Source organism: Sardina pilchardus, chromosome 15 (genome assembly GCF_963854185.1).
Source record: "Sardina pilchardus chromosome 15, fSarPil1.1, whole genome shotgun sequence".
Taxonomy (NCBI): domain Eukaryota; kingdom Metazoa; phylum Chordata; class Actinopteri; order Clupeiformes; family Clupeidae; genus Sardina; species Sardina pilchardus.
Genome location: NC_085008.1, coordinates 3,208,703 through 3,230,257, shown reverse-complemented (window position 1 = coordinate 3,230,257; position 21,555 = coordinate 3,208,703). Strand labels below are relative to the sequence as shown.

Below are 21,555 nucleotides of genomic sequence, written 5' to 3'. Positions count from 1 at the left end.
GTGCACAAATCCATACATAATTGCTGAAGTTCGATTGAGCAAGTAAGATTTTAAATAAGCGGTTTCCTTCATTTTGAATTGAGAATAAATTCCAACTTTTATTTTGAAGGGTTGTCGAATGGCGAGGATTTTGCCATTTTCATTATTGTCACTGTCTTCACGCATCTAGTAACGTCAACCAGAGTGTCCGTGGACTGTGGACGGGTGCGGCGATAACCACCTTAGATTCGAAAAAGTGAAGTTTCATTTAGGTGAACATGGCGCACGGTTCACCTGCAGACATGCCGCTGAGATGCTATTATGATAAACTATGCTTGCTGACGCCGTCGGACTGCCCAAGCTTTAAAACAGAGCTCAACCTCTTACTGGACGAACTTATTTCCGAAAACTACAGCAGCAATGTAACAAGAGACAGCATACGGTCAGAGGTAATTAACGTTACACCAACATTAGCAATGTTTGGCAGACTTTTGTTAAAAGACGTCAACGTCATTATCGGGGATCACTGTTAAAACACCTTTACAGCGACCAGATAATAGTCACTAACACATGCATGCGCGCACAATACAAAGAGGTAGGCTAGTCTCATACTCAAACACGAGGTTTAACTAAGGTAAGATGTCAACACATAGACAACAAGGTAATGCAACTACATCTACCAAAACCGACATTACACTGTTATGGGAATACATCGACACGACTCGAGGAGCGCTAGTCGGAGTGTAACCTATGAGTGTAACTCCATTTATTCAAACAGCACACTTCACACAACTTCCTACTCACGTCTGACGTGACAAACTCAAAACCCAATCAGCACTTAGCATTGCCATGGCAATGCCAAACATAACATACACATTTCAACAGTCACACACATTGCACATAATGCCTTAGGCTCAGCTACATGACTACCTGTCCGGCATCACATCCTCAGTCCCAGAGTCTGTAGCACCGCCACACACTGCAGGAGCTCCATACACACGGGAATCCACGACTGCCAGCAGTCTAATGCAGGTGTGCTGGCAGTCACTTTGGCCGTTGATGCTCGCTCCCAGCTCCCTTTCAGCGACTGGCCGCCCTCAGCCCTCAGCCCTCAGCCCTCAGGTCGTACTCTCCGGGATGAGTCCCCCGCAGCACTCCCCCGTCTCCTGGCAGGGCCCCAGCTGGCCTTCACTACCAGATTCTGGCACAGTCTCTCCGCTCCACAGGTGCACCAACTAGGACTGGTAGACCGCAGCTCAGCCTCGGAGCCAGAGAGCAACGAGTGGGGGGGCTATGAGCATCGATGGTGGGGGGGGGCAAAATACTGCAAAATATCTACTACAGAGCACTCTGTTTGGGGGGGCACAGAGACCTGTTTGGGGGGGCCTGGACCCTATGGCCCCCCCCTGACGCCGAGCCTGCCGCAGCTCTGCTTCAGCCAAACACACTGAGCTCACAAGCTATCTCTGCGCCCTCTACCCGCACTGCCTGCTCGCAGAAGTGTCCTCCGCTGCTCCCGGCCTGCTCCACTCCGTCTCGGCCGCAACGAAGGCTTGACCCCCTTCCTCTGGCCCATGCCATCGAACCCCACACAGCAAACTTTTTTTGTTTCTTTTTCTTTTTTCAATGCAGGCAGGCACCGACCAACCCGCCAACTAGAACAGACACCCTTCACACAGTCACGGTGCCTCCCGACTGCACCCAAAGGCAAAACAGTTCTTTAGAGCAGGGGTTCTCAATGTTTTTGGTTCCAAGGACTCCCTTTTAGGGGATAACATTTTCCGAGGACCCCCTTGTAACCGTAACAGTTAACCATTCGTATTCTCTGAAGTTGTGGCCGGGTCCACTGTCCCAAGTTAATGTGGGTAGGACCAAATGACAGATGACTGCTGTTGCTGGTTCTTCTGCCTTCTTTCTCTCCTCAGCAGAGAGATCCCACGTCTCCATCTTGCCGACCGAGAGGGGCAGCAGCAGCAGAGTTTCCCGCCAAAGTGGAATTTTCACTTCTGACACCAATGCAACGATTGATGAGACTCACACAGTCCAATCAAAGGTTTTATTCGCGGAAGCGGGGAAAAAGGGTCATATGGGACCACATAGGCCACAGGCCACAGGGAGCCAGTGTAGGCCACAGGGAGCCAGTGAAGGGAATGGAGGAGAGGGGTGACATGGGTGCGTCTGACCTGGTGAGGAGTCTGGCAGCTGCATTCTGGATGGATTGCAAACGGTGGAGTACAGATATCAAGCTAAGATTTTGGTTAGTTAGTTTAAATTAAGTTAGTTTTAAATGGTTACTTTTTTAGATGGTAAAAGGTGAAGCAAATCTGAGATGGTCAAGCAGTTCAAGTTTCTTTAAAATCCGTTGAATTGAGGTGGAATGACCCTCTGCTTGCCCCCTCTGCTGCTTGCAGCTATATTTTTAGATACATTTTCTGTTACTAATACACTAATGACTCTTTCTGTTTTTGTTTTTATTATAGGATGTTTGCAGACTGCTGTTGAAAGCAAGTCAGTTGGTCCCATTCAGCCAAGAGCACCTTGTTCTCAAACTTTGCCAACTAGTCAGTCAACTATTCAACCAACTACAGGTAGACCATTGGCACTGCGTCAGCACTGGAAACATGTATTGCTTAATTGTTGTATGAGTAATGTACATATACTTTAGGATTGAAGTGGAAGTGTGTTTCTTTTCATGTGGTATGCTACTTGCTACATATTTCACAAAGCATTTTATTTTACCGCTAAAACTACTTCTAAGTTGCACTTAAAGTTCTAAAACTAGTAATTTTCTATTAAAACAACAGCTCCTCACAAAGCTACTGAGACCAACTTTTAGTAATAAGGAAAAATAACAACTCCTAAGATAATAGCTCCATTGCGATGGTTGATGTCATTAATCTTGCACAAGCTTGCTTACAGTGACCACGGTGATTGGCTGATGATGAGGTCTTTGCTAGTGAGAATGCATGCCCTACACAGGCTCCACCAAAGACAGGAGATAAATTAATGAATTAATAAATAAACATGACAGGTTACAAAGCAAATAGCCTAGTAAAGGACACAGATTGACACAGAATCTTAGTGGCGGGGAGTTTGAACGAAATTTAAAACTCTATTTGAGTTGTCCGTTTTGGTTGTCCGTGTCGTTCAAATAGAGATACAGGCCTGTCTCTAAATGGCCTCCTTCCAATAAAGGCCTGGGCCGCCATGCGCGTGAGTCAAATAAAGGCCCTGGCCTATATTAGAGGATTTACGGTAGCTACCGTCAGGAACACCTACTGCGTGCTTCTTCTGGGTAACTTTGCCGGTTACACCTCTGCGGTAAAAAGAAAAACACCCAGCGGTGTCATGTAAATGTAGCTTAGGTACTACTTTTAGCCATAAAATGCTTTGTGACAAACATTTTTACAACTGACTTTTTTTTGGAGTTTCTCCTAAATCTGCCAGTTAGGAGAAGCTTTTAGTGATATGATGCTTTGAGAATACGGGCCCTGAATTGAACTGATCTTTCCCTTCCTTTAGGTCAGTATGGATACACAGACCCTCCACTGTCTGGTGTCTTACTACGTCCAAGCCCTCCAAACCTGTAGCCTGTGGACTCATGCAGACATCCTCTTAGCCTTGTCATCTCTTGTGTGTGGTAATGGATCCAGTTGCCAGCAGGTAGGATATTTTGTAAATGCTCGCTTTAAACTTCTGGAATCTAGGACCTTTTGAGGATGTCAGGCTTGCCATTCTTCTTCTTTATCATCATTATTGGGAGCCAAACTTTAAAGGCATCCATATTGGCCTATTCCAACTAAATGTATAGTCTGAAGCATGATGCGTATGACATTTAGGGGGTGTCTGAATTGACATGCTACGCTGCCTGGGCAAAAAAGAGGTTACCACCTGGATTTAACTAGGCAAACAGGTAAGAGCGGGGACAGTGCTATGATCTGTGGCTACTGTAGTTGATCAGGTCTAGGTTCAGCAACAATATGTGTGCCCAAAGAATGTGGTCAACTGGCTAGCCGAATATACTGAATGACCAGTATATGCTATTACTGTTTAGTTTTTGTTTATGTAAAGCACATTGAATGACCTCTGTGTATGAAATGCGCTATATAAATAAACTTGACTTGACCTGACTTGACTAATTATCATTATTGGTAAATTCCAAGAAAAGTTTTATCAACACAGCTCACCTCTAATTACAATATTTTGTTTTGCATCTGCTGTGTTAACCATGATGGAATCTGTTTGGAAATGTGAACGATGTCTGACGACATGATGGATTAGTTTGGCGTAGAACATTATATTAAGAAATAGTTGGGATTATTCAATATGATGGTGGTGGTGTGATATTTAACTGGAGTATGTTGCAAAGTAAATCTTGTTGGGTATCTTGAGGATGCAAACGTATTTTGCTTTCCTAAAATGAAACTCTTCTGTATCTGCAGCACCTCCCAGATCTCTTGGGACAGAAGGGGATTCTGGTGATCTGCAGTGCACCGAATCAGACCGACATGGAACTGCGTTGTGCTGCTGTTCATTGCATGGCCAACCTCTGCCTTGGGTGAGCTTACATTGGTACATTGGGTGAGGTCACGTTGGTGAAACATTATTTTGGGAAATGTTTAACACATTGAAAATTAAGGCGAGACACGGCAGGTGAAAACATTTGTTTTTTCATGCGAGTTCAAGTTCAAGTTTATTGTCATGTACTCATAAACGAATTTATAAATAATGAAATTTCTTTTGCTCAAGTGTCCATTCAACTACAGAAATAAATTAAAAGAAAAATAAATAAATAGATAATATACAAAAAGAGGGATTGGGGAGCACCAAGGGACACCCAGGAGCAACAGGGGCAAGGAAAAACTCCCTTGTAGGAAGAAACCTTATATCATATCCACGGCTCAAGGGGCCAACCCAACTGCCTGGGGTCGTGCTAGTAGAGGGAGCATGTAAGTGTGAGTGTGTGAGGGCAAGGGAATCCTAAGGGCAGGCATGTGTGATGTCTTGGGTGGAGTGGTGGTGGGTAAAGGGGGGGTAGTGGTGTATTGTATGTATGTAGGGATTGAAGGGTTAAGGGGCAGTGTATGTGTGTAGGGGAAGTGTGTGTGTGTGTGTGTGGGGGGGGGGGGGGCAGTGTATGTGGGGAGTTACTGTAGGTTAAGGTGGGGTAGTCAGGGTGTGTGTGTGTGTGTGTGAGAGAGAGTGTGTGAGTGAGGAGGAAGAAGGTAATAAATAATAAATAAAATAAGTAATATCAAAGAATACATAAACACAGACACATACACAGACACACACACACACACACACACATAAATACACACACAGAGACACATACCTACACACACACACACACACACACACACACACACACACACACACACACGCACCAGCATAGACACACATGTACATAACAATGTACACAAACACATGCACAAACATGCCCACACACACACACACACACACACACACACACACACACACACACACACACATACACACACAGAGACACACACACGCACCAGCAGACACACACATGTACATAAAAATGTACACAAACACATGCACAAAGTGTCAATAGTACCATAATTCAGATGTTTTTTTTTTGTCATTCTGTCAGCACACCTGGGCAGCCATATCTTGAGGAGTCTTACCGTGAAATATGTTTCCAGACATTCCTGCAGACATTACAGTCTCCCAAACCACCAGGGGCCGAAGACCTCGTCTTTTGTACAGTTAGTATTCTACCCTCTCTGAATGTATACTCCTCTAAAGAAAACTGCACAGATGGTTAACAGTTAATATTTACAAAAACGATGATCAGGTCTCCATGTTCTTCCTTAAAGTGAAATGGATACTAGGGTTGGGTGATGTCCCCTGTACAGTAAAACATTGCAATGGATAAAACTGGGGAGGGGGTTTACAAACAGTTTTTACTGCTTATATATATATACATATTTCACATAAACAGATGTATATTTCTTTATGGTTGTGGCTATTTGGCAGATGACTTTGTCAAAAGAGACATAAAATAATTAATTTAGCAGTGAACAATTTTTTCAAAGTTGGTCAGACTACAGTTAAGTAGCAATATAAACAATGAACAATATCAATTCAAGCAATGACCTAATGAAAATAAACGATGAATACAAAGGAGATTTTTTGGAGAACTTTAGTTCATACCCAATGATTTTACCATTCACAGTAGGACCACTTTCAAGCCATGGCCATTTGAAATTTTGATGTAAAAATCCAATGTTGTTTTTTTTTTTTTTATATATACCCTGGCAACACAAGCCTAATGTCAGTTTCCCAGGTATCAACCCTACCTAAGGCATCAACAGCTCGATTCTGTAGATGCAGTTCATTATGGATTGCCTTTTGTCTATTGTCTTGCCACTTGGATTGCCTATTGTCATTCAATTCTACTGGGATTCAAAAAATCTTATTTTGATTGGAAATGTGTTACATCATTGTTATGTGTACTGTATGGACATTTTTGATATTTCTCTCTCAGTTGTTGCAGAACTCACTGAAAGGCATGCAGTGTCTCTTGAATGGAGTGAAGTGGAAACCGGGGCGTGGGGATGATCTAGGATTTCTTCTGGCAGTGCTAAAGGTGCTCATTATGTGAATATAATCAGAGCTAAAGGTGCTCATTATGTGAATATAATCAGTGCTAAAGGTGCTCATTATGTGAATATAATCAGTGCTAAAGGTGCTCATTATGTGAATATAATCAGAGCTGGCATGGAAACTACAAGTGGAAGAGGCAGTAAAGTAATCAAAGCTATACAATGCATGATGTGGTAAGTGTATGTCTTCTCTCTGCTATAGAAATTGATGTTCTATGGGCTACCAGGGATGACTGTGGAGATGCCAAAGATTCTTTATCCTGCCCCTCTACCTCAGTATGATGTTCCTCTTCCTAAAGTGCCAGAAGAGACCATGCCAACAAAATCAGGAGGGGTATGCAGCGTACATTTACTTACTTTACTTTGTTTTGCATTGAGGTTTGTATATTCTATGTGTGACACTGCAAACTGCCATGCAATACTATGGATGAAAATCAGAGGTTGTTTGACAAAGTATTATCTGTATGTGTCTATCAGTCACATATGAAGTTAGCATATGAAGTACCTATTTGTGCCTTGTATTAATATGATGGTAATCTTCCTGAAAGAAAATACTGATATATTCGCTGCCATCACCTGAACATACATGAGAAGGCTACATCTTCTCCTGTAAGGTAGGTTAGCTACTCCGTGTAGCTGCGTTAGGATTAGGCCATGCACCGGAGTGGCATTTCATTTGCCTTTGGCCCACCATCTAGATCCTAGAGCCTGTTACTTGCCAACCCCTGCCCTAGACAAGGAGAGATATTATTATTTTTGTCTTTTCCGTCTTCTTTTACACTGGATCAGTTCATCTCTTATTTTCCTCACATGCTTCCAGAACAAGAAGAAGAAGCCCCGTGGGAATGTTCAGAAGACACATACTGAGGGGAAAAAGGTCCAGAAAGAAGAGAGTGGAGAAGATCAACCAGAGCTGGAGCTGAGACAAGTTGGAGGAAGAAACTCAAGACAAATGATGGGCAACTGGTCTCAGAAGCCCTCACACTGCCAGTTATCCTGGAGAAGCTCAGAGTCAGAGTACTCGGACACTGAGGGAGGCATCAATGCAAAGCTAAGGTATTATAGGATTTGAAAGGAAGAGGAATGCCGGTGCAACGCAGATGTCTTCTTTAGTATTTTTTTAAAAGGTGCAAAACATTGACTAACATTTCGACGTTACAAACGTCTTCATCAGAGTCCTCCCATCATTGACATTTACATTTACACTGTCAATATCAAAACAGCATGTTACATAGAGATGATGCATTAAGTTACTCATAACGTAATTGGGAACGCATTTAAGCGTGCATGAAAGGGAGAGAGGGCGCCAGCTGGCTTGTCTTTGTTGATAACTGATCTCCTTTTTATAAGAAACGTTCAAAAGTAAAACGTGAAGACAACAGTAGTTCCACTACTGAGCATCTATAAACTGTGAGAGGGCACAGCCATAGGCACAGCAGCCACTGAGTGGAGCCGGCAAGAGTCTTGAAGTGACAGTGCACCATTTATAAATGAATTAAACAGCATCATATTAACCGTATTTCTTAACAAATTTATTTTCTACAACAAAATTACTTTGTCATTGTTATAATTTAAATAATTCTATATGTTATATACTGCACTGTGTGTGTGTACATGTCCTGTTATGTACACACACTTTTTCTTGATCCACTCTGTTCTATGTGTGTGTTTGTATTTTGCAGATTGTACCAGATGAGGGTACGTCAGGGCTCTCTGCACTGTTTCCTTTCTTTGGTTAAGTGTGTGGACAAGCGTGTCCTGTTTGGTTACTGGTCCGCATTCATCCCTGATACCCCTGCTATTGGCGGACCTCCAAGCCTTACTCTCCTTACAGTTGTTCTGAAAGACCCATCACCAAAGGTAAGACCATGTGTGTAATGTGTGGTTCCCTTAGAGTGGATGCCAGGGTCCCGCGACACCTGTGCAGGGATACCTCAGAATTCTTGATTGTTGAATATACATTTATATATATATTTATTTAATAGTAATTTCCTTGTTTCTGTCATAGTATTATTCACATTTTACAAAAATAAGTTTAAATGGACCGTTTTTTACCAGCAAACGTGAAAAACGTGTTTTGTTTATCATTGTTTAGAGTTGCCATGTCACATTTCCCTACATTCTTTGATGACGTGACTTTTCTACAAACTGATCTTTTGACAATTGGCACATATTTGTTTGTAAATAGCTTAGAAGTCCATGTGAGGAAGATTATGAGACTTTGAAAACACACAATTGATAATTGTAGTCATCCCATCATTGCCCTATATTTTGCCTTAGGTACGTGCAGGATCTCTACAGGTACTGTCGTCTCTACTTGAAGGGTCTCGACTCTTTTTGTCTGCAGCAGAAGACACTAGCACTCCTCGCCAGGCCTTCACATCATTCTCTGCAACACTTGCATCCAGCCTGAGAGAGCTGCATCGCAGTTTGTTACTAGCACTGATGGCTGAGTCTTCGTCACAGACGCTTACCCAAGTCATAAAGGTATGGTTAGGGTATTTGACCGAAGCCTTTGTCCAAAGCGACTTACATTAGTTGAACATAATAGTTTCAAACTATAAATGTAATCCCAATGAATTACCAGTTAAGAAAATGCAAAACAATAATAGTTGAAACTCTTTCTAGGGCAGACATTGTGGTTGATATGCTATTTCTTGTACAATTCTGTTTGCTAGGGTATTCATGTTGGTTGCCATGGCAGTTGCTAGGTTGACATTTTGATAAGTGGTTGCTAGCGTGATTGCTCGGATGTTGGTAGGGTAGATATGACGCTTACTATGCTATATGAAGTGGTTGATATGTTGCTAGGGTAATCATATTGGTTGCTATGACAGTTGCTAGGTTGACATTACATTATATTTGGCTGACGCTTTTTAACCAAAGTGACTTAATTTAATTTAATTTCACTTATACAGCGCCAACATTACACATGTCTCATGGCGCTTTACAGAGTGGTAAACATTTAGAGAGAGTGTATGAGTAACAGGGGCAAGGAAAAACTTCCTAGAATTGGAGATACAGAAAGGAAGAAACCTCGGACAGATCCACGACTGAAGGGCCCAACCCATCTTCCTAGGGTCAGTTACAGTACAGTAAGGTCATTTTTAGTGTCAGAAAGTTCAAACAGTCCAGTGTAGAATAAATTGTCTATAGGGTTTAGTAATTGTTTTAGGGAAAGTAATGGGTTGCTAGGATGCGTGGGCCAGGAATCCAAAAAGCCCTGATGACTTACAGCATGGTAAACTTTGCTAAGAGAAGGCCCCCCATAGACGTAAAAAACATACTGTATGGGCTTTGAAATTATAAATATTTGTTTGGTTGTTTAGTTTGGTTGATATCTTAGACACATGTTTTATGTTTGACATGGCTCATCTTACAGTGTATGGCTCATCTGGTGTGCAATACACCATATCATCGTCTGCGACCAGGGTTGCTGAGCCCAGTTTGGAAACAAATTCAGCAATATGTTCATCATAGAGGTATGTCAATATGTCTGTCCAGAAGGCTGTGGAAAAATGTAATTAAAGTGCAAGTATGGCGATTGTGTCGAATTCCAGAGGTCACTATTAGGTGTGTGTGTGTGTGTGTGTGTGTGTGTGTGTGTGTTAGGGTGCATAAAGTGCCCCTCTTTCTCTCAAAAACTCTTTTATGGTGGACAATATTATGCCATTTGATGAATAAACACTAAATATGAAGTTTCGTGAAGATTGATCATGATCTAGGTGTGTGAGTGGTGAAGATTGATCATGATCTAGGTGTGTGTGTGAGTGGTGAAGATTGATCATGATCTAGGGGTGTGTGTGAGTGGTGAAGATTGATCATGATCTAGGGGTGTGTGTGAGTGGTGAAGATTGATCATGATCTAGGTGTGTGTGTGTTTGGTGAAGATTGATCATGATCTAGGTGTGTGTGTGTGAGTGGTGAAGATTGATCATGATCTAGGTGTGTGTGTGTTTGGTGAAGATTGATCATGATCTAGGTGTGTGAGTGGTGAAGATTGATCATGATCTAGGGGTGTGTGTGAGTGGTGAAGATTGATCATGATCTAGGGGTACCCTATTGTGCCTTCATTTTACAGTATTTCATATTTTATGGCTGATTTTGGTTATTTTCCAAAAATCGTCTACACTAGATTTAAACGTAATAATGTCAATTAATGACATATCTAGCTTCTGTTTGCAAAAAACATATATTTTATTTATTTTTATTTATTTTTTATTCAAAGCAACTTGCACAGAGGAATGACATTCAAGCTATCTTTTTCTTCGGGGTAATGCTTGGCTGTGGTTATGGTTGCTCGTAAGGGTAGGAGCAGGCTTCACTCAAGACTTATAAAGTTTTTTAGAGTGCTGACCAAAGTATAAACTATCATTGAAAAACAAGAAAGAAGGCCGCACTATGCATAATCACCATTTATTCACACAGGCGCGTTTTGGCGTTCTGCCGTCCTCAGTGTGTGAGGAACACTGAGGAAGGCAGAACGCCGAAACGCGTCTGTGTGAATAAATGGTGATTATGCATAGTGCGGCCTTCTTTCTTGTGGTTATGGTTGCACAATGCCTTCACAAATTTCCAAAATAGTCCCCAACATCTCCTTCCCTGCAGGAATATAGAAATATACTGTGAAGAGTAGCCTGTAAGAAGCAAATGAAATGGGTCACATTGTTAACTATTTAGATGTCTTTAGAAATTAAGTAATTAATTAATGGAATTTCATTTTTTTTACCTTATGCTTTTTTTCAGATGTAAATGTGCGTGTGTCCAGTCTGACCCTTTTGGGAGCGCTGGTCTCTGCTCAGGCACCTCTGCCGGAGATCCAGGAGCTCCTACAGCAGCCAGCTAAAGTATCTGGTGACGCAGGGTTTCCACACGAAGAGCACATGTGTCAGAACTGGAGACAGCAGAGGTCACAGGAGGATGGTCATTGGCTGTATGGAGAAGAAGGAATATGTTGGCTGCTACGGCTTTGTGTATGTGTGGTTACCCAGCCTAAGGAAGACCCTCACTCTGACAGTGGCACAATCCCTTTACACCTGTCTCCTAACCTGTCAGAGCCCTCACCTGTCAGGCTGGAGGCTCTACAGGTAAGACCATCTGATAAGATCATTTATGTCTGCCATATTGTCCCACCGTTTGTTTTTTAGAAAGTGAAATGAACCTCTCAATCTCAGGCTGTTCATCTGATTCTCACAACATTTGATGCGTCATCTCCAGACCATGTTGACAGAAGATGACCTTTGGATTTATGATTTGTCACTCCGGTAGTGGAAAAGTAGAGACCACACTCAGGGGCTGAGATCTATACAAAACTATATTCAAAATGCCGAGAAGGCATTACAGGCCATGAAAAACAAAAGTAGACAAACGTTTCGGGCCTAGTGTAGTCAATTTTGAAACACGTCACCAGGCGCTGATACCTCTTATAGGTTCCCGCACAAATCACGAGTGCTAGTGAACTATTCAATCCCTGTGTGTGGTCATATATAAGTCGCCAGCCAGTCAATGCCAGCCAAACTATGAAAAAAAGTGCAACTTATAGTCCGGAAAATACAGTAATAGGAACGTAAACTGTACTCTACTGTTGTTAGCTGTGCACGCCACATGCCTACTAGTGCCACTTCCTAACTATTCTAATTTTAACGCATGGAATTGGAAAGTGGTGTGGGGTAGTAGGCAAGTGGCGTGTGACAGTAGGGAAGTGGCAAGGGACAGTACCGTAATTTCCTGACTATTAGCCGCGGCTTATACATTGATTTTGCTAAATTTCTTCAGCTATGAGATTAAAGGGATAGTTCGGGTTTTAAGACACAAAGTTATATGGGTTCCCCGTCAGCAACGTTGTGCATCAGCACTGACTTACCCCGCAACAGCGTCCTGTGAGCCAAGATCCAGCCGGTTTTTGATGGTGAAGAAAGTAGTCCGGCAAGTTTCTGGGGTCACGAAAGTAAAGTGTTTTTCTTCTCAAAACCATATGCGTTCAAAAGAGTGATATATTTGCACCACAAAAACGTTGTCCAGGAAAAATTCAAACCTCGTTATCACTTACTTATTTTTCGCGATTCCTATCACTGCGCGCTACTGACAGCTGGACAACGTTTTTGTGGTGCAAATATATCACTCTGTTGAACGCATATGGTTTTGAGAAGAAAAACACTTTACTTTCGTGACCCCAGAAACCTGCTGAAGAAAATAGTCCGGCATCAAAAACGATCAAAAACCGGCTGGATCTCGGCTCACAGGACGATGTCGGGGGGTAAGTCAGTGCTGATGCACAACGTTGCTGACAGGGAACCCATATAACTTCGTGTCTTAAAACCCGAACTATCCCTTTAATACAGGGGGCCAGTTACTATGGTTTTGTGTATTTTAACTTGCATAAAACACTGTCCTGCGGCTTATACACAATGCAGCTTATATGCGGGTAATTACTGTATGCATGAAAGGCATGAGGCAGTGGCGAGGGTCAATAAACCACTTGGGGTGAGTGGTGAATTTACCTCTGTATGACTGAAACGTTGTGACCAGTTTTTTTGCATGCGTAATGGCCAGTGTGCGGGACTTGTCTTTAAGATTAATCTATGTCTAATCTTCACTTGTTCAAGGTTTTGGCTCACCTGGTGAAGGGTTACTTCTGTCTGACACAGGACTGGCTCCTTGAGTTGTGTCAGGTCAGTGCCTGCTGTCTAAGGGAGCAGGATTCATCAGTGCAGCTACACGGAACAAAGGTGATGTTATGCTACTGTCTTCAAATTCATATTTCAGACATAAGGCCGAACTCACAGTATTTACAAATGTAACCTTGAATATAGCATAGCATGACTGCTTAGAAATTCACAAAAGTCTTGGCTCAATTTGGTAATCTTTGCAATATTTTTAGGGAAATGTGGGAGTTTTGTGTAATCCTCAGCTGCTGGCTAAAGCAACTCGAGCTAGGGAAAAACAATTGTTTTCATTTTTTTCGTACCGGCAGTACTCGGTGACCTTGAGAAATAGAGATCTACGTGAAAGCTAGATTTCTCCTTTAAGCATGATGGTAATAATAATAATGATACCAACATGTGCCAAACAGTGAAAGATCTATGAGCTACATCCTGAATGAAAAGTGTGATGAAGCTTTCGATGATCATTCAGTGTTTCCCACAAAATTTAATTCTATTTGTGGTGGTAGTGTGTTTGTGCGCAAATTTTAAACAAATTTGCGCAACGTACTTATGATGCTAACTGGATTTAATTGCGATTTAGACAGTCATCAACAACAACAATCCTTGCTGGATTTTTTTTAAATGTATTCTTTAAACATGCATGCATATTTGTAGAGGGACAGAGAGGCTGCACAAAGGTGTGCATAGCTCTTCAATGAAAGAAGTTAATCTGAAGTAGTACAACATAAAATCATTGTGTGGTGGTCAGTGTTGATATTGTGGTGGGCCGCCACAAATAAGTAAATGTATGGGAAACACTGTCATTATTTGGTCTTTGGAGTCTGAATATGCACACCATAAAATATTGAGCCATGTAATCTTTTAATTACAACAGTTTTCTTTGCTGACAATTTCTAATGTAGACACACATAAGTGTCTAAAACTCTCTTTATCCTTTGATTGTAGCTGTTGGAGGAATTGGGAACATCCATCATCCAGCAATACAGGGCAGAGGAAAGAATTCAAGAGAGTACAAAATATGTGCCCCTCTGCAAGGTACAGTATGCCATGAAGCAGTCTGCATGGATTTTTGTATTTTGGTAACACTTAACTTGGATTGTCTGTCTACAGAGACTTTGTGACTTGGTTTGTTGTAATTGTTTTTCAAACATTACAGAGAGGAGAGGAGAGGGGAGAGAAGAGAGGGGAGAGGGGAGAGGGGAGAGAAGAGAGGGGAGGGGAGAGAGGGGAGAGAAGAGAGGGGAGAGGAGAGAGAGGAGAGGGGAGAGGGGAGAGAGGGGAGGGGAGAGAAGAGAGGGGAGAGAGGGGAGGGGAGAGGGTGCTACCTCTTTGGTATTGGGTCGCTTCTTAAGGGCTTTCAGAGACCTGCTGCTTATTTTTCCTCACGTGACCCGGCAACACTGCTGCCAAGGGGCATTAGTTCAAACTACCAAACTTTGCGTCCTTGCTTGCAATTGAGAGTTTGAACTACCTTTCTATCAACACCAAATCCAAATCCAAGAACGACGGAGCAAACTACCAAGGTTGCAACACAAGTTAGCCTACGACACTTTGAAACGCACCCCTGATGTGTGAAGCTGCTCTTGGGGGGAGGGGAGTGACGTGTTTTTAGCTGAGGCACGGAGGTCGAGAAGTCAGCCTCACAAAGGGGGATGGTACTTGACACTTGATGGCTACCATCTGAAACAGTTTTTCATTTAGGTACAACAGCACATTATTTGGGTGCACCTGAAATTTTTGAGATTTTTACATTAGGCTATTTTTTGCTTGAAACTAGGCTGTACGCATCCAATACGAAACTAGGCTATAAGCATCCAGCATTAGACAATGCTGTGCAAAAAAATACAGAAATAAGCAAACATAAATTGGCTTTATTACTGCTTCTAAAGTTACGCTTCTCTGTTCAGGATCTAGAGTTAACAAATGGCAAATAAAAGTGGCAAAATTTGTCCAAAATTGGACAAAAATAGCTTCCGCGTCACTACAAAGAACGTCTCCGTCTTTTTCATGTGTGATTCACTATTTCCTCTACACTTTCCACAAATTTGATGGAAAAGCAGTCAGGGCGGTTTTCCACCGAGCTTTGTATCTGACTGTGAACGTGTCGTTATCCATTCATTTCAATGGGGTGCCACAACTGACATACATGGATATCTGAGGCAACATTTAACCCAAATGGTGTGGTTGTTTTTGGTCTGCTTTATTCACATTTCCTAAAATGCAAGTATCTTTTTTTCATAAGTTGGATCTGTCAAAGACTTCAACTGGATCCTGTTAATCTTTATTGGATCCTGTTAATTGCCACTTATCAGCTATATTTATTTATTTATTTTTGTTCAATGTTTCATTTTTTATAGATTTTTTGTTGTTGTAAGAAGTCTACTGCAATAATGATGTTGGTGATGATGATGATGATGATGTTAATAATGCAGGTAATACAGTTCTGGTCCGAAGTGTTGAGTGGACCACTAACTACAGCTTTACAAAATGAGAACCATCCTACTCTGCAGACCAGTGCCTGTGACACACTCTCTTCCATATTACCCCAAGCCTTCAGGAAGCTTCCGGTGAGTGCCACACATAAAAAGGCATACTAATATACATACATTTCAGGGCCATGCTGAATAATAGCTTTCTTCTTTGTTTTTGTTTTTTTCATTTTCAGGAGAAGACCCAGATGCTATGTGTGACAATGTTGTTGGGTCTAACATACAGTGAGAATTCCCTAGTGAAGGCTGCTTCAGTCAGAGCTCTAGGAGTCTATGTCCTTTTTCCTGGTCTTTCAGAGGTATCCTTATCCCTAAACAGAACCTTGTATGATTAAAGAGACCCTATGCAACTTTTTCATAGTCATAAAATCGCTTGGAAATCGTTGTTTTGCTTGACTGACCAGTTTTATCGAAAACAGTCACATTTCCTCCCACCCCTAGTGTCCCTCTCCGCTATTACAACCTTGCAACTTTCTGATTAACGATCGTCTGCTGTTTACATCTGGAAGTCAGAGACGCGAAAGGAACAAGAAGAACCACGCTTGCAATTTATATATTTATATATAGCCTATATATGTATAAATATACACGCTAAAGCTGTCGGGGAAGCTCTGCAGAGAAATATGCAAGCATAAAACGAGCGAAAACGAAAAACGAAACCGAAACCAGAGATGAAATCGCCAATCCTGCATTATTCCTCTTTAAAAGACCAATCCCGTTATCACTGTCATTTTTGCTGGCATTAAATTCAAAATGAATATATTCCCCAAAAGCAATGTTCTGTTTCATCCTTACTCATCGCCAGAGGCGATGCTTCAGGCACTGGATGATACGTCTCGCGCATGTGCAGGGAAATGTATTTTAAGGAGTCTTATCAAGACCAATTTACTTAATGCACTGGCAGCCAGATTGGCTTGTTTTTAGAACAAATTTTCTCACACTGGCAGACAGACAGGTTTGCTTGTTTTCATAAGGGTAGATTTCAATTTGTCGTGTAACTCAATTTTAGAAAGGGGAACATTTGGAAAAGGTATTGGACCTATGTGTATTCTTTATTCAATGCAAAATTTGACTGGTCTTTTTTTCTACTAAGGATGTGATGTTCATGATGGACAGTGCCAGTGTTATCCTCACTGCGCTTGAGGATCATTCACCTAACGTCAGAGCAAAAGCTGCCTGGTCACTTGGAAACCTCACAGATGCAATCATAGTTAATAGGTGAGAGACATATTTGTGTTAGGTTAAAGTGTAAATTCTTCGTTGATCAAGCACTACAGCGCTAGCACTGGCATACACTAGAGCCCAAAATTGCCCAACAATTTGCAAAATAGCATTTTTTTAACCGGCAATATTGCTCAAAATAGCACCAAACCTTGTCAGTAGCTAGGTCCCTAGCTTATGGCGGTGCTAGCTCTGTAGTGCTTGATCAACGAATAATACTGTCTCCACGGCTTATATGTAGGAGTTACACTTTAAATATGATTTATTTTCTGTACCAGTGCTGCTATTGCGCTTCTTTTTCTAATGTTACCTATAATTTTCTCTGCCAACTGCAGGGAGAATGTTGTTGTTGACTTCCAGAAAGAATTAACCAGTGGGCTTCTCTTTAAATTGGTAAAGTCTTCCATTCAAGCAGCTAAGGATAAAGATCGGGTAAGATTTTTACATAAGTATTCATCAGACCCTTTGTTTTGATGCTTGCAATTGAGCTCTGGTGCATCCTACTTTTATCATTGGTCATTGAGATGCTTCTACAACTTGCAATTGCATCTACATGTCAGAGTGAAAACCCAGCCAGGAGGTCGATATAAAATGCAATTTGACTTCTTGTTTAACAGCATTAATAATCATTTTCGTCACATGCCATTATTGGTAGAGATAATGTTTGCCAATCATTAAAAATATGTCATATGGAAGAGGTTCCTCCAGTGATGTACTGCCACAGGAAATGAGAGTAAATCTACTAGTAATCTTTATCTAATCTCCTGACTACTCTACAGGTGAAGAGCAATGCGGTGAGGGCTCTGGGAAACCTGCTACATCTATTGCAGCTTCAGCAACTGAAACAACCTGGATTTGAGGAGCTACTGGAGCAGGCCATGAGTGTACTAGTGGATACAGTGCGAAGTGATGCCACCATGAAGGTCCGTTGGAATGCTTGCTATGCTCTTGGCAATGCCTTCAAAAATCCTGCTTTACCCTTAGGTAAGAAGGCTTATTATACACACACACCAAAAACTACCTGTAATGGCTTTCTTTGATATACACTATATTGCCAAAAGTATTGGGTCACCTGCCTTGACTCACGTATGAACTTAAGAGACATCCCATTCGTAATCCATAATCCAGAGACATCCCATTCGTAATCCATTGATGTCGGTCCACTCTTTGCAGCTATAACTAAGTTTTGGCACCGAAACACGGTCTAGTATGGCACCGGTGCCGACTAAAACGGTAGTAACCACAACGAATAACAACGTGGATTTCGGTGCCTCATTTCGGTGCTACATTTAAATGGCGTTTTTTTTTTGCATCACGATGCATCACTGCACGTCATGCCATATCAAACGTCTTGCTCTGATAGCACCACATCCAGATACAGTTAGCCAACATAAACACTAGATGCTTAAAGCAGAGGGATGCACCACATAGGTTAGTGTGCAGTGTTTGTGAGCTCACGTGAGTCCATGTCAAGTAGCTTACTTTAAAGCAATATCATGAGCTCTTGTCAAAATCTAGCAGTGACTACACAAAAGGATATGAAACAACATCAACTACTTTACACAATAACCTTGTTAATGTGCTAACTGGGATCTATTTGAAATGTTATCAGCAAATTTGTAATGTGAAAACTTTGTTTCACGCTGTGTTCCTTACAACATAATGACATGACATTATTTTTTCATATGCACATTTTAAAGTAAACTATTTTGACAAAGCCCAAGATAAACAAACAAAAAACAAAGCAATGATATTAAGGGGAGATACACTATACATAATACAAATATTGAGCATGAGATATGAACACAACAAAACAGAAAAATAATGAGGGAGACAAAGATTTTTGAACATTTGCAACTTCGAGATTTCAGTAGTTTCAGTGGAGTGTTTACCTAAAATGTGCATTGCTCTCAGAATTATGACACCCAGATATGCAAACAGTGACCAGGATTAAGGAAACCAAGGTGTGGCATGTGTGAATGAGGTGGGAAGTTGGTGGGTTATGAAGATTTAACAGTCTGTTTAAACTGCTCTATTGAACTTTTTTTTTACAGGCACAGCAAGCTGGTCAGCTGAGGCCTACTCTGCCTTGTCTTGTGTTGTGGTGTCTTGCAAGAACTTTAAGGTTCGCATTAAATCAGCTGCTGCCCTTTCAATCCCCTCCTCCCGGACCAAATATGGCAGTTCTGGCCAGTTTACTCAGATATGGATAGCAGTTGCAAAGGCACTAGAAAACAGCAAGGATGGAGTGGACTTTGTAGAATATCGTTACCATACCAGTTTGTGTGCTCAGCTCTGCGAAACACTACTTCATCTTCTCAATCTCTGTCAGACACAGGACCTGGGGACGATACAAGGCACGATAACAGGCAGCTTCGGGTCTACCCTAATGGGGTTTCTGGTCAATTATCTTGTTGAACATGAATCTGAGACAGAAAAGGAGGACAAAGAGGAGAAAGAAAAAAATAGTATTCAGGACAGGATGAACAAAATGATAGGTGCGTTGGGTGCATTGAGGAAACTCTCTAAAGAAGAAGAGGAGGGCTGTAGTGCTGGTGCAGCCATCATTATTGATTTTTTGGAGGGGGTAGTGAGAAGTTACGAGCAAACAACACTCCAAGTATCACAGTCTTGTCCTCATTCTTCCCAAGATCAGACAAATCAAACCACAGAGGTCAGTGATACTATCCAAGCTAAAATTTAGTTTTTTGGGGGGGGGGGGTTGTTTCAAGGACCTTTGAAACTTGAACATCACCGGATAAAGATGTTTTAGGGAATAATCTCAAATGCAGCAAGTGAGATAATTTTCTTTCTTTTTGCACTGTATTTTTCATAGAAATATGGGAGAAAATAGGGCTACAGCTATTGATAATTTTAGTCATCGAGTATTCACAGATTATTTCATGAATTTAATGTATAGCAATGTATAATATACTGATAATAATAGTTATACAAATAATAATAATATTTCTCATTCTCAACAACTTCCATGTTTGTTGGCTCTCCTGGTAAAAAGTTAAACAAGGTATCAAATATTGCTGTATTTTTTCTGAGGGGGGGAACGGACGGACTCATGGCACAATTATTGGCACCCTTATAAAATCGTAAACCAAATGTAACTGAAACTTCTCCATTTAAATGTTATCCTTCGTTAATCAGGCTGTCTTTGAATTTTCAAGCAGCAATCCTGCTTGGATTATTTTGAACAAAATCCTCTTCACTGTACTGTTCAGTAAGCTGAACGTTTAGCTTTTAAAAAGGTTAATTTTGTTGTACTGACATTTTTTTGTTTAAACAAAGTGGTGAATACACTTTGTATACATTTGAGGTCGGTCCAAAGCTTAGGGGAAAAAAGTAAGACATTTTTGTCAACATGACAGCAAGACATTTTTGAACATGTTGTTTCTTATCCTCTCATTGACCTGCCAGCAAAGTAGGAAACTGAACTTAGAGCTTACTGTCTTGATGTTATCTTGCAATAAATATTTTGCTTTTCAACTGAAATGTGATTGGGTTATTCTTTGTCCATGAAGAAATCTTTAGAGATTTGTAAATAAAGTATTGCTTAGAATAGAATGCACATTTTTATTGTCCACTACTGTGGAAATTCATCTTTGACCCACAAGCAGCACCCACACTTAAGACTGCACAGCAGGTACACCATAAAACAAACACAAACAAGACTACACAGCAGGTCCAACATATCCTTTTTTTTCCCCTAAAACCTTTGGGCCTTAAAGAAAGAAACATAGGCTATGTTGAGGCAAAAGACAATAGTCAAAGACATGAACGATTATTCGTAATTCCATACACTTCTTACCTTCTCTGAGCTTAGGCTAGCCCACAATAAGTGCATAAAGACTACTTACTTTAACTGGATGACGGATTGAAGACCATGGCATTTTTAAAAAACCTACTACTGTAGGCCTACCCACGCCCGAATCGAATAGGAATACAAGTTACAAGATTACAAGTTACAGCAGAAAAATAGAACGCGACTGCTCTCTGCTGCACTGAACCAAAGATCCTTCATTACTGCTCCGCTTTAACCCTCTCTGACTGAACCAAGAACGAGTCGATCACACAAGCGTGAACTTCTCTGATCCTTCATCATGACGCAACAATACACGATAAAAGGTGAAGGCAAACTTGATCAAATGATTATGGTTCTTATACGCTTTTGTCCAACACTACTTGCAATCAATAATCATTGTTTTAGTATTAAAATAAATCGTTTCTAATAGTCTAGTCATAACAAGTATAGCCTACACTACTAAATAGTAATGATAACTTTTGCTCATTGCTTACACAATAAAATCGAATAATTACCGAAGTCTCAATACCTAACTTCTTGTGGGGTAACATACTTTAAACACTGTGTGTAACCATAGGTTAAACACATTTTCTGCGTTGGAAATTGTTTGCAATTCTGCTACACACTTCTTGCAAAACATTACAATTTCTTACACTGGACAATTTGTTCAAATGTGACATCTCCTGTCATCGTTGAGAAAGCGTTTTTATTCAAAATGCAAGCACATCTAATTGGTAATTGTTAAAACCCACACA

The 21,555-nt window shown here is 41.2% G+C and overlaps 1 protein-coding gene across 2 annotated transcripts; it reads left to right on the top strand.

Moving 5' to 3' along the window:
• The first annotated feature begins 193 nt into the window (after nt 1-193).
• heatr6 (HEAT repeat containing 6) lies at nt 194-20,490 on the top strand. 2 transcript variants are annotated; one of them, XM_062556119.1, is made up of 21 exons: nt 299-428; nt 1,612-2,236; nt 2,460-2,567; nt 3,502-3,642; nt 4,422-4,537; nt 5,597-5,711; nt 6,494-6,595; nt 6,814-6,945; nt 7,432-7,667; nt 8,294-8,471; nt 8,892-9,098; nt 9,994-10,093; nt 11,358-11,698; nt 13,217-13,339; nt 14,222-14,311; nt 15,709-15,843; nt 15,942-16,064; nt 16,859-16,983; nt 17,322-17,418; nt 17,766-17,970; nt 19,041-20,490. In XM_062556119.1, the coding sequence occupies exons 4-21, from the start codon at nt 3,508-3,510 to the stop codon at nt 19,688-19,690; spliced, it is 3,210 nt and encodes a 1,069-aa protein (XP_062412103.1). In that variant the 5' UTR covers nt 299-428; nt 1,612-2,236; nt 2,460-2,567; nt 3,502-3,507; the 3' UTR covers nt 19,691-20,490. The 2 variants fall into 2 exon arrangements, with proteins under 2 accessions (XP_062412102.1, XP_062412103.1); XM_062556118.1 differs by lacking the exon at nt 1,612-2,236 and having other exon boundaries at nt 194-428.
• The last annotated feature ends 1,065 nt before the right edge of the window (nt 20,491-21,555 follow it).

Excerpts from the sequence above, each read along its gene's own strand:
- heatr6 (XM_062556118.1), top strand. The coding sequence starts at position 258 with ATGGCGCACGGTTCACCTGCAGACATGCCGCTGAGATGCTATTATGAT. Across the intron at positions 13,340-14,221 it reads TGCAGCTACACGGAACAAAG|CTGTTGGAGGAATTGGGAAC; the intron begins GTGATGTTATGC and ends CTTTGATTGTAG. Across the intron at positions 15,844-15,941 it reads AAGCCTTCAGGAAGCTTCCG|GAGAAGACCCAGATGCTATG; the intron begins GTGAGTGCCACA and ends TTTCATTTTCAG.